The 12,636-nt window shown below is 43.3% G+C and overlaps 1 protein-coding gene across 4 annotated transcripts in view; it reads left to right on the top strand.

The window, feature by feature from the left end:
• LOC144510145 (transcription factor COE2) overlaps positions 1-4,404 on the top strand; it is a 264,281-nt gene extending 259,877 nt beyond the window's left edge. For 3 of the 4 annotated variants that reach the window (XM_078239522.1, XM_078239524.1, XM_078239523.1), the window contains one exon: positions 2,802-2,960. In XM_078239522.1, coding sequence (XP_078095648.1) covers positions 2,802-2,833 — 32 coding nt within the window. In that variant the 3' untranslated portion in view covers positions 2,834-2,960. Of the gene's footprint in view, positions 1-2,801 lie in introns of all 4 variants that reach the window. The other variant, XM_078239525.1, reaches the window with a different exon arrangement.
• Positions 4,405-12,636: the final 8,232 nt, after the last annotated feature.

The raw sequence follows: 12,636 nt of genomic DNA, 5'->3' as shown, positions 1-12,636 counted from the left end.
GCCACTGTTGATCAGTGAACCTAAGAACTACTTTAAATTAACTATTTGAATTCGATCACTCCTAGTTTCCACCCCACTCCCTCCAATGTAACTGAAAAGATGGAATTATTAACTGATCCAAAATTAATTTAATGCAATTGAGTTCAATTTGGAAAAATACTTTGCAGGCTTTTTGTAGTAAAGAGAAATGCTTTCAATCTGTGGTACTTTGTAAACTGCAGTTTCTAAACAGTTATCCCCTTGATAAAAACCATCGAACATCCAATAATGAGAAGGTCAGACATGTCACATAAGAACGGAGACAGCCCGTGGGTCACACCTCAGGTTGTCTGCATGGTGTGTTGGGATATTAAAGATTCCAATCAAATTCCAACCAAAAGATGACTGCCCAGGGACTGACTCTGAATGTCAATTTGCATGTTCTGATACCCATGCAGGCCACAAATGTTAACGATAAAAAAAATTAGGCTTCCCCTGGCTCAGAGGGCCTGTTTGTATGTAAGTGCACTGAATACTTGCGGGGTTGTGGAGGGGAAAGAAGTATCTGTTTGCACCAATTTTACACTCAACATCAAAACTAGCCTGAGAGAACACTTTGCAGAGAACATGCCTCAACTTATTGATGTATCTAAATTTTTGAGTTGTAATAAATAACGTATTTCTAATTATCAGCATGAATCACCTTTGATACATTCATATCTGTAGTGGAATGTTCAGTTTATGTTCTGAAATATCAGCCAATTTCTGCGGTGCAGACTTTAGCCAGTTTATATTTGTGACGTCGGTTTGGCAACAGCTGATACTAAGCTACATTACTACAATTGGGATACCAAATAAAGTGAGTCAAGGACGGAATGCTTAGCTCCTCACTGCAGGTTTCGCGGTGCATCATCATTATGAGTTTTCCATAGTAAGATGCAACTCAACCTACATCTAAGTTCCCAAGACTACATCAGCAGAGAGGACAGATTTTAAAAGGCTGCAATGTGACTGTATAACATGATGGTCAAAGCCACCTGGACTACATTATATAGCTTGACTCACCTCCCAGGAAGGATTAAAGGGGCAAAAGATTAAAGGGGCAAAGGCAAATAACCAAGATCATCAGTGAATGTAAGAAATCTAAGTCTTGAGGAAACATCAATGATACTGGGCTTGTGCTCTCAAGGAAATTGGAAATTTTAAAGGCAATTTACAAAGCTGATCCATGCCAATTGCAGCTAAGGATTCAAGTGCACAAGTTAAAAAAATTCAGAGGGATATCAGGAAAAGCTTTTCAGTTGAAGGATAATAATGTTCTGGCGAAGGCAATCAAAGTGTAAGTGAAAAAATACAAGAAAAATAGATAAATGTCTAAAAAGGGAAGAGTTTGAGGGACGTGTAAGAAGGTAGAAGGGGTTGATCTAACTGATAAGCCAAGTAAGCTTGCTGGCTTTCTCTTTTTGCTGTGGAAAGGGGTCATGGAGCAACATGAAGGCGAGAGTAAGGCAGAAAAGGATGAATTGGCTACTTCAACATTTCTTCCTTGAAACAGACAAAACCTAACTGAGCATCCAAGGATAAGTGAAATAACAGGGTCAAGTGAACACCATCATTAAAAACTTGAAATAAAAGTAACAGTATCACATGTTCTCAGAGTTATTGCACCATTCGAAGGGTTGAATATTCAGCTCTCTCTGGTGGCGAGCTTGCAGGTTGAAGAGCATTCAATAAAGTGGGATTATGGCACATTTGAATCCCACTGCCTTCCCATCTCCACCAGAATTTCACAGTCAACCTTCCTGGCCTACCAGCAATTGAGGCGCTTAAGCAGCAAACTAATGTCCACTTAAGGGCCTCATCCCACCATCGCTGGTATTAACCCAGCTACAGGCAGGACTGTCACCGTGCTTATGCATAGCAGCGAAAACCATGCAAGTCACCTCCAGAGAGTGGGAATCGCTCGATCACAGGTGGTCAGTGGCAGATCGAGGGATTGGACATTTGGAAGAGGAGGCCCGCTGAGAACCAACCACCTGCCCTTGTTGCCGATCACCCTGCACCCCTCTCAATGTGACCCCCCATCCTGTGAAAAAGTGGCTTCACCTTACTTATCTGTGGCCTGGGTCACTCCACAATCCTGGTGCCTGTCCTTCTGGCAGTAGCTATACCTTAGTGGCACTGCTGAACACAAGAGCTGCAGACCTCTGATTGGCCGGCACTCTCGGAAGATGGGGCTTTCACCCCCGGGACTTGATTCCAGGGAAAGGCCTGCTGCCACTAGCCTCAACACTGTCTGATTGGTTTGTGGTTTGATGGGCTTTCCCAAAAAGAGTCAGCATGGGTCCCTCGCCCATTTGCCAGCCAGCAACGCCTCTCAAGGTTCTGCCCAAGGTTTGAGTCCTGCTCTTTGACGCATCAGCTGATTGCATTTAAAATGTGTTAACTGAACTTGGTGGACTGTGGGCTGGGGTAGATTGAAGTTCAATCCAGCTCAGATCATTTTGTTGAAAAGAACAAGTTGTTAAGGCACTAGGTGAAGACATCAGTAGATTTGGCACTGACAAATGTCCTGCCAATACTTGCTGCCTTGACTCACATATGGCCCCTTTGGTAAAGTATGATACTGTACCATCAGGAGGAGGGGAGAACAAAAACCACAACCAAAATAAAAACATAACAAGTTTATTTTAGGAGTAGGGTAAAATATATTAAAATTGGTTTGCCCTGACCTGGCCATGTTATCACAGTGTTCCGTATCTATGTGGAACGGATGTATCAAGTGCATGTATGTGTTTATTTATATTTTCTGTCTTTTTCAGCCATGACTGGACTCGTCGTTCCTCCGATGTGAGACTGTTTTCTCCTGTCAACATATCGCATTCCAGGGAACAAAGTTCATCCACTACAAAAACACCATCACCAGAATCCACAGCTGTCAAAAATATTAGCAGGCCTTTCCTTGGAAGTCAGGAACAAAGCTGACTTTCTTCACCAAATGGACTGAGTGAATTCCCCACAGCATTGCGGAAAACTCAGTTTCTTCTGTACTCCAGGAATCGCCTCAAACTTATGGAAGTGACGGAAAGGTGGTGGGGGGTTGTGGGGGTGGGGAAGAGGGAAGAATCTTAAACAAATGCCATTTTCTATTTTGTATAACAGTTTAATGTGGCAGTTCTTTTATGTTAGAAAAGTAAACCTTTGGATACGAGAGTTGGCTTATAAACTAGATACTGAAGTAAAACAGATAGAAGATTTTTTTCTAAAATGCAGCTGAATAAAGTGTCAATACTTTGCTCAATGTGTGTGGTAAAACTAGAAGTTAACTGTTTAAAAAAATTTTACAGTAATTTAAAGAGACGGTATCCTTAATGTCGGTTTATCTGAGCCGTAATTCAGAAATTACTAAGCTCCCCGTTACGTTGAGTGGTTTTAAGCACCTCTGAGTACGATATGGAAACACACAAATTACAGGAAAGCTCCACATTCAGTTCCTTGTGTGGACCAAGTTGACTGATTGCGGTCAGGATTACATAATTCTCCAATTGGCTTAAGCATCTCTGGGTTAGCAAAGGGGAAAGAGGCAACCAAGTCTATTGCTCCCAATCCAATATCTCCTGCCAGACAGTACCTGTATATTTGTATTTGTCTATGTATGTGAGTTGTGTGGCACCTTGGTGTTGTCAGAGCTGTATTTCATGTATGTGAGGTGTGTATGTATGTATGTTCTGTGTGGTATGTGTGTGTTGTGTGTATGTGAGTTCACATGAGTGGCACGTGCGTTGTGTGTATTCTGTGGGTGAGTGATGTGCGTGTGATATGTATGTATGCTTTGTATGTGTTGCGTGCAGTGTGTGTGGTACATATGTGCTGTGTGTATGTGTGGCATACAGTGTGTATGGTGCATGTGTTTTGTACTTGAGCAGATTGTTGACATTCTATATTTACACATTAATGGCCAATTTAACGAGGTTTTTGGGTTTGCTGTATCCCTGCAACACTCAGCACATAAGCTGAGATGTAAAAAATATGGGGATAGAAAATTGAGCCCTAATTGAAAATATTCTTCACCAAAACTTTGTTCTTTCTGACTTCTTTGATACTTCCCTCTTTTTTTTTCAAACCTATTTGTTCCTTTATGATTGTGTTCCTGTGGAAACAATTCTAATGGTGTGCAGTGAGAAGCTTTCAGTGTATTTCTTTCACATATAAAATACTGGCATAATGTCAATATGCTTCCTGTGATGTAGGAATAATGTTAGTTTCAGTGGTCCCAAAAGTAAGGTTGAGGGTCATATGTCTCTATTGGCCAGCAAGGATCCTATAAAATGTGGCTTGAATCCACACTTCCAAACTCAGTGAAACTAGGGATGGGCAATAAATGCTGGCCTAGCCAGCGAAGCCCACATTCTGTAAATGAATTTTAAAAAAGAAAAATACTTAGAGAGGTCACAAATGGTAAAGTGTACAGAGTTGAAGGTTATTCGTAAGTTGATTTGAACTTAGTGTCAGGGTGATGCTGGGGAGCTCCATTCAGCAACTGGAATATACCTGGAATACTTGGTGCTATCAGGGTCATAGGTCAAAAAGCATGACACATTTTCTTGTACTCATCTTACACAAACGCAGACTTCCGGTTTGAACTGGGCAAAATTAATTAGGGATTGCAAATGATCAAATCTAGAGATTCTGGCATTCCTTTCTTATCTATAAACAAAATATTTGAGCGGTCTCTGCCAATTATAGAGTATAGCTATTAAGACCTCATTTAATAAAAGAATTGCAACAACAATTATTTGCTTTCTAGGCAACATTTCCAAAAGATATAATATCATATGCGACAAGTATAACACTGCAGTTTTACGTTAGATCCCGGAAGAGTCTTTTCTTCCTCTGATTGGTTCCTCAGTGTTCATTTATATCCTCTTGCCCACAAAAGACTGTTCATCAAGAGGATAAGACAATATGACCATTGAACATTTCACCCGACTATGCTTACATTGCTAATTGGTTATTTCACTTGGAAATGTACGCGTGCAGTGCAGGTCAAGAATATGCAGGAAAACTCACCCAACTTCTTCCCCTCTCTGAAACACAGTACTCTACCACTCACTGAGGCAATAAAAACAAGAAATATTCAAAAGAAGTTGGAGTCCAAGGGCAAATTTTCCCGTTCTGCCTGCCAAGGGAATTGTAGCGGGTAAAGGGCAGACCATGGATAGGTCTGTTGACCTCAGGAGGAATTTTCCAGTTTCGGAGCAAGTGCGGCTGGAAAATCCCACCCCAGATGTCAGGAAAGGTCTCAGCCTTGAAATCAGGCTGTACAATAACTGTGTTTGCCTGTATTTCCTCTTTGCTATTTTGTTGAGGTGTTAAACCTGCAGTAAAATTTCAAGGCCTATGATTTGAAGCAGTGGAGCGAAAGGGAGGGTATCTCCCAACTCAGAAGCCCAATGTTCTCCATAATACAATAGGCTGCCCAGCCTGCTGGATTGGTGAACCAAATGGGTACTGTCACTTTAAACTGAGAGACTGAGCCTGTAACTTATTGTATAAAGGTTAGTTGATATTAAAAAAAAGTGAGAATATATTCTTGCACTTCAACCCTGACATCACAACTCACATCTGTGGGGAAGGTTAATATTTTCATTGCTACATTCAAATCACCAATTTGATTGGTTTAATCTCCTCCCACAGGCTCAAGGTAGAGAAAAATGCCAAGGTTGGAATTCTAAAATGATAAGAAAATTGCTGAAAATGCACAGCAGGTCAGTCAGCTCGTGAAAGAGAGAAGACAGGAAATTGTACCAGGTGGGATACTCTGCTAGATGTGAACTTATGAAGGCTCCAGCTTGAAAGATTAGTGTATTTTTGTAATAGACTATTGAGATCCGTAATCCTCTCAATTTTCCTCTTTAGTTCTTTTTATGCTCTTAATTCATTCCACACAATCTTCCTGTTAAAATCAAGACTCGTATAACCCCCCTTGTTCTCTTACTCATTTCTTAACACCTCAGATTTGTCACTCCTCATTTCTGCCAGTGCTCCTTTCCTTGTACAGTTTGCAAAATTTTAAACCAGAGGCTTGGTGTAACCCTTTTGAGTTATTTGCTTTCCCTCGGTTCTGCTCTTCATGGTAGCCAGGGTTTTGGTTTCTTCATCAGGCACTGACTGACTGGCTGTGCATTTCCAGCATTTGTTTTTTATTTTGTCTATTCCTGGGCAATCCATCCTTCAATATTAATAACAATGATGTGTTTTCTATGTGATTATAAATACTGTCTTACATTTGTGTTTTTTTGCCAGGTGGGGAGGGAAATCTGTAGCTAAATATTTATATAACCATTGTGTTGAAATTTTGTAATACAGTATGATGCAAAAGGAAAAGTTTATTCCTCTAAAGAGTTTGTTTTGTAATAATTTTGATGCACCTTTTGGCCTTTTTTTTGCATGTATGATCCATGTAATTTTGGAACATAAAACCCTTGTATCCCTTGATATTTTGTAAGGTGATTCAATATATTTTTGTCTGCTAACTCCACAGTTCAGTTCAGCAATGCAGGAATCTGTTTTGCAAACAGAATTACTTGCTTAAGGCCTTTGGTTCAATTCCCGGGCCATGCTGAGTTCACTGATCTTAGTCATGGAACATAAAGCACAAAGACTCCTGCTCACAATTGTAACTAGCAAGTCTAGGTAAACTGTGCACATGCATTGGCTGTCAAGAAAGAACATGATGGGGCCTGGTCATAATGCCCTTGATGAGCGAGTGGTCTGCTGACACTCAATATCTGACACCTAAAGATTTGTCACTTTGATGAGATATTGGAGAGGAGACAGTGCTTGTGAAATCATGCCCCAGAAAGGTGCCAATGCCTCCAGGAAAAAAGGAAGGGGGGAGGAAATTGGGCAAGAGAGCTTAATTTTGCATTTCTCAAAGAAAAATTGTTTCTGTTTTGTTTGTCATTCTGTTGCCTGTCCAGTTGCCATGTAACCAATGTCAATTTTTAAAACCAGAAAAGCAAACTTTGTTTTTATGTTTGTAAAAACTTAAATTATCTGAAAACAAAATTTGAATAAAAAATATCATTCTAGTTATTTCGTGTTCATCAAGCTATTATTCTAGTTATTTTGTGTTCATTAATGCTACATAAGAACATTAGAACTAAGGGTAGGAGTAGGCCATGTAGCCCCTCGAGCCTACTCCGCCATTCAATAAGATCATGGCTGATCTTTTCGTGGACTCCTCTTACCCACCCGCTCACCAGAACCCTTAATTCCTTTACTGTTCAAAAATTGGTCTATCTTTGCCTTAAAAACATTCAATGAGGTGGCCTCAACTGCTTCACTGGGCAGGGAATTCCAAAGACTCACAACTGACGGTAGCTTCGGAACAGAACACTTTCTATCTCACTTAGTATCAAACAACAACTTATATTGATATTGTACCTTTAACATAGTGAAATATTCCAAGGCAAGATTATCAAACAAAATTTAACATTGAACTACAGAGGATGAATGAGGGGATATGACCAAAAACTTGGTTAATTTTTCAGGAGCATCTGAAAAGAAATGAGAGGTAAAGAGGTTCGGGGAGAACTACAGGCATAGTTGCCAATTTTGAAGTAATTTAAATCAGGAATGCTCGAACTGCCGGAATTGAAGGAGTACAGATATCTCAGAAATTTTTACTGTGAGAGGACACTCCAGGATAGATGCTGCCCAGGTACAGGCTGTACAAAGTAAAGCTCCATCACTGTTGCCCGAACAACATTGGAACATGGAACATGGAAAATTGCCCCTTAATGTCAGGGGGACTAGCAGAGTAAATATGTGGGGTTACGGGGATAGGGTCTGGGTGGGATCATTGTCAGTGCAGACTCGATGGGCTAAATGGCTTCCTTCTGCACTGTAGGGATTCTAAAAAAAACATGGCACACCCCAGCACCTCTGAATAGTGCCTGTTGCGCAACATCAGCTGAGTGAAACTGAGCATTTTCTACTACAATTAGTGTAGTTTCAATCTGGTAAGGAATGGATTAAAACTGCCATAGATTCATTTCATGTTGAAAATGGGAACCTGGCATTCTATTGGTCTGATCTGCATTTGAATTTCTGGCAGGGATGTGGTGAAGGTGAATTTTAATCCTGCTGACCTGGCACAAACCTGGCAACATCTGTTTTGGAAATAGTTGTCCCCTGAGCTGCGACAATACCATCTCAATGATGAAACCACAAGGGAAATTTTCAGCCCAATGATTGAAGCCGAAATCAAATTTCCAGATGTGGGTTTAGCTGGAGTTGAAAAATATAATTAGAGATGATGGTAAATATTATGAGCAGAGAACAAAGCTCAAGGTGGAATCTGCAGGAAAGGTGGTATCTGCAATCCATGTCGACTTCAGATCAGAGAGGGTAACATTTGGTGGCAATACCACCCTGGTTACATATAAAAAATACCACTAACTTGAAGTGCAAACATGACTGGTAGCTAAAGAATTATCAACAAAATTCAGTCCGTCCAGGACAGCAGGAAGTAAAACTGGACAAGAAAGTAGATTTTTGGCTTGACTCATCTTTTGCTGACCAGAGATTGACTTGGCTCCGTATGTTGCCACCCTGGTGCTCGGGTCAAGGATGTCTCAGAGTGGTTGCAGAACATTCTGAAGGGGGAGGACGAACAGCTAGTTGTCGCAATACACATTGGTACAAATGACACAGGTAAAAAAAAGGGGTGAAGTCCTAAAAGCAGAATATAGGGAGCTAGGAAGCAAGTTGAAAAGTAGGATCTCAAAGGTCCACTCAGCATTACTACCAGAGCCATGTGCTAGTCAGAGTAGAAACAGCAGGATATATAGGATGAACACATGGCTGAAAAGATAGTGTGAGGGACAGGGTTTCAGAATCCTGGGGTATTGGGACAGGTTCTAGAGGAGGTAAGGCCTCTACAAACTGGACGGATTACACTTGGGCAGGACTGGGACTGATGTCCTTTGGGGCAGGGTACTTGCTAGAGTGGTTGGGGAGGGTTTAAACTAATATGGCAGGGGGATGAGAACCTATGGAAGGATTCAGAGCAGGCAGAATCAAGAACAAGAGAAAAAGACAGCAAGGAGAATTTAAAAAGTGATAGGCAAAAAAATCAAGGCAAAGAATCAGATAAGGACATAGAAAAGAATAGTAGTAACGGGACAAGGAACATTAAAAGCCTTAAGGTTTTGTCTGTGAATGCTTGGAGCATTCAAAAGAAAATGGATGAATTAGTTGCACAGATAGATGTAAAAGGGCATGATATAGTTGGGATTACGGAGACATGGCTCCAAGGTGACTAAGAATGGGAACTAAACATTGAGGGCTATTGAGTGTTGAGGAAGGACAGACAGTGAGGAAAATGTGACGGAGTTGCATTGTTGATTTAAAAAGATATTGATATAATACTGATGAAAGATATGAGTACAGATGATGTGGAATCAGTACGGGTCAAGTTAAGAAACACTAAGGGGTTAAAAAATATTTGTGGGGGTGATGCACAGACCACCGAACTGTAGTGGTAATGTTGGGAATAGCATTAAAATCAGAATTGGGCTGGAAAATCAGAATGCATGTGATAAAGCAACATGTGTGATTCTGGGTGACTTTAATCTGCATTTAGATTGGATGAGACAAATTAGTAGAGAAGGAATTTCTGGAGTGGAAACTGCATGGTTTTCTGAACCAATACGTAGAGGAACCAACAAGCGAACAGGCTAGCTGGATGGGGTATTGTGCAACGAGAAAGGAATAGTTGGCAAGCTAGTTGTGGGAGACCCTTTGGGGATGAGTGACCATAATATGATATAATTATTTATCAAGGTGGATAGTGACATAGTTAATTCTGAGACCCGAGTCTTGAACTCAATAAAGGTAACTATGATGAGATGAGGCATTATTTGGCGATGATGGACTGGGAAACATTACTTAAAGGAAGGTTAGTGGACAGGCAATGGCAGGCATGCAAGGAACGAATAGGTGTTTATTCCTATTTGGCGCAAGAGTGGAAAGGAAACTGTGGCCAAACCATGGTTTACAAGAGAAATTAGAGATAGTGGACGGAATTCTCCCAAAAAGTTCTAAGTGCCCTGACGGTGAGAAAACAGGAGTGATCCATGCTGGTCTTATTGGCGTGCTCTGCACCACAATTGACTGACACTTAGTGCACTGAAAGAGCCGTCACGTGAATGACGCCATTATGGAATCTCCACGCACGAGACTCCCCAGGTGGCCATCGCTGTTTGCCATTAACAAGGGAGAGCTGCTTTTAAACACTTCCGCTGTACTCACAACCAGTCACGCCAGGAACATGGGAGACAAGGGCCATCCGCTGAGATCATGGCTGATGACACCAGTGAGGAGGCCAAAGATCAGAGACCTGCAGTAATGAGGCCCACTCTGCCACCCGGTCCATCCTTGAGTGGTCCATCGGGCTCCTGAAGATGCGGTTCCACTGCCTTGGCCGCTCTGGCAGGGCCCTGCAATACAGCCCCAGAGGGTCTCCTGCATTGTGGTAGTCGACTGTGCGCTCCACAACCTGCAGAAGGAGGAGGAGGATTAGGCAGATGCCCCTGCAGAGGAGACGGACCACGAGGATGTGTAGGACAGAGCTGAAGAGGACCCGGAGGACACTGCATTGTCACCCTTCTGGGGATACAAGATGGCTCATTTCTCCTCCATGGCACTTAACAGCCATCCCAGCTCTCCCTCCATGAACTGTGCATGGGGCTGGTCTCCTTGGTGCTCATGGGGCCCCTGGGACACTTCATGGGACATCGAGGCAGCTGGACTGAGCTCCAGAAGCCCCTGCATCACCCAGTGCTGCCAGTCTGGAAGGCTGAACTGTGCCTGCACCATGGCATGCAAGTCCTCAGCAATGGCCCTGTGAGTCTGGTTGAAGCTCTGGAGCCCTCAGCAAGTGCCCTGTGTGACTGGGCACTCAACTATGGCCAGACGAACATCTCGCCAAGGCCATCCCCACTTCTTGCCTTCAAACAACCACGCAACCTCAAACAAACCATTGTCCGCAGCAAACTACCCAGCCTTCAGGAGAACAGTGACCACGACACCACACAACCCTGCCACAGCAACCTCTGCAAGACGTGCCGGATCATCGACACGGATGCCATCATCTCCCGTGAGAACACCATCTATCAGGTACACGGTACCTACTCTTGCAACTCGGCCAACGTTGTCTACCTGATACGCTGCAGGAAAGGATGTCCCGAGGCATGGTACATTGGGGAAACCATGCAGACGCTACGACAACGGATGAATGAACACCGCTCGACAATCACCAGGCAAGACTGTTCTCTTCCTGTGGGGGAGCACTACAGCAGTCACGGGCATTCAGCCTTGGATCTTCAGGTAAGCGTTCTCCAAGGCGGCCTTCATGACACACGACAGCGCAGAGTCGCTGAGCAGAAACTGATAGCCAAGTTCCGCACACATGAGGACGGCCTAAACCGGGATGTTGGATTTATGTCACATTATCAGTAACCCCCACAGCTTGCCTCCTGGGCTTGCAGAATCTCACTAGCTGTTCTGTCTGGAGACAATACACATCTCTTTAACCTGTGTTATCTGTACCTTTAAGACCTGGCTGGCTGTAGGATTCGCATTCTAATCAGTATTCTGCAACTTGATTTTGTGTCTGTTTGCACTGTTTGAGAGCACATTTCCACTCCATCTGACGAAGGAGCAGTGCTCCGAATGCTTATGGTAATTGCTACCAAATAAACCTGTTGGACTTTAACCTGGTGTTGTGAGACTTCTTACTGTGTCCAACGCCGGCATCTCCACATCTTAGCGACTCAGCCATGCTTTGGACCTTGCCACCCACATGGCTACCGTCTCCTGCCCAGGCTTTCCACCACAATCGGCACCCATGCATTGCCAGCATGATCACCTTCACCCTAAAGGCTGTTGGACTCCTCAAAACAGCCTCGCAGCTGCTGGATTGTCTCCAACACCCACTCTTGAAATCTCCAGCTCTGCTCCTGCATCCCCACTAGCTTTGTCAGAACCTTTTCCAGCAACCTGGCATCAGCTATGTCCTTGGATCCAGCAGGCCTCGTGCTGCCCAATCCCTCAGATCTTCCCGCCTCCCCCCAGTGTGCATCAGTAGCTGTGTGATGCTCACCAGAAAGTGACCCTAAAGCCTCTCTGCTAATTGCACCCACTGAGGTGTGTCTTCAAGCTGAGGGATAGTGTGGGTGATGCTTGTGACAACTGGTCAGTGATTTCCTCTGAGTGACTGCGGGGGGGATTCATGGGGGAACATTGACTCCGAGGGCTCGCCTCATCTGGTGTTGCTCATGCAAGAAAAGATACATGGGTAAGTGCTAGGAAGGGACGAATATCTGGGCAATTTGACATTTACTTGAGAAAGGTCTGAATGGAGTAAGGTTTTTTGGATCCTTACTTCTGTGGCACAGCTCGACATCACAGTTGCTCACAACCCTCTCAGGTGACTCCCCTTTGAGCTCCATTGCATGTTCCCCAAAGGGGGTCAGGAGATACGGTTCGGGAGTTCCACATCCGGTCTTCTCCTGTTCGCTTCGGTTGTGGGCCATCATCTCCTGAACCTTTGGTGGCACATGGTGTCCGGCATCTCATTGCTGGACA

Source organism: Mustelus asterias, chromosome 22, assembly GCF_964213995.1.
Source record: "Mustelus asterias chromosome 22, sMusAst1.hap1.1, whole genome shotgun sequence".
NCBI lineage: Eukaryota > Metazoa > Chordata > Chondrichthyes > Carcharhiniformes > Triakidae > Mustelus > Mustelus asterias.
This window is presented reverse-complemented; position numbering and strand designations above follow the sequence as displayed.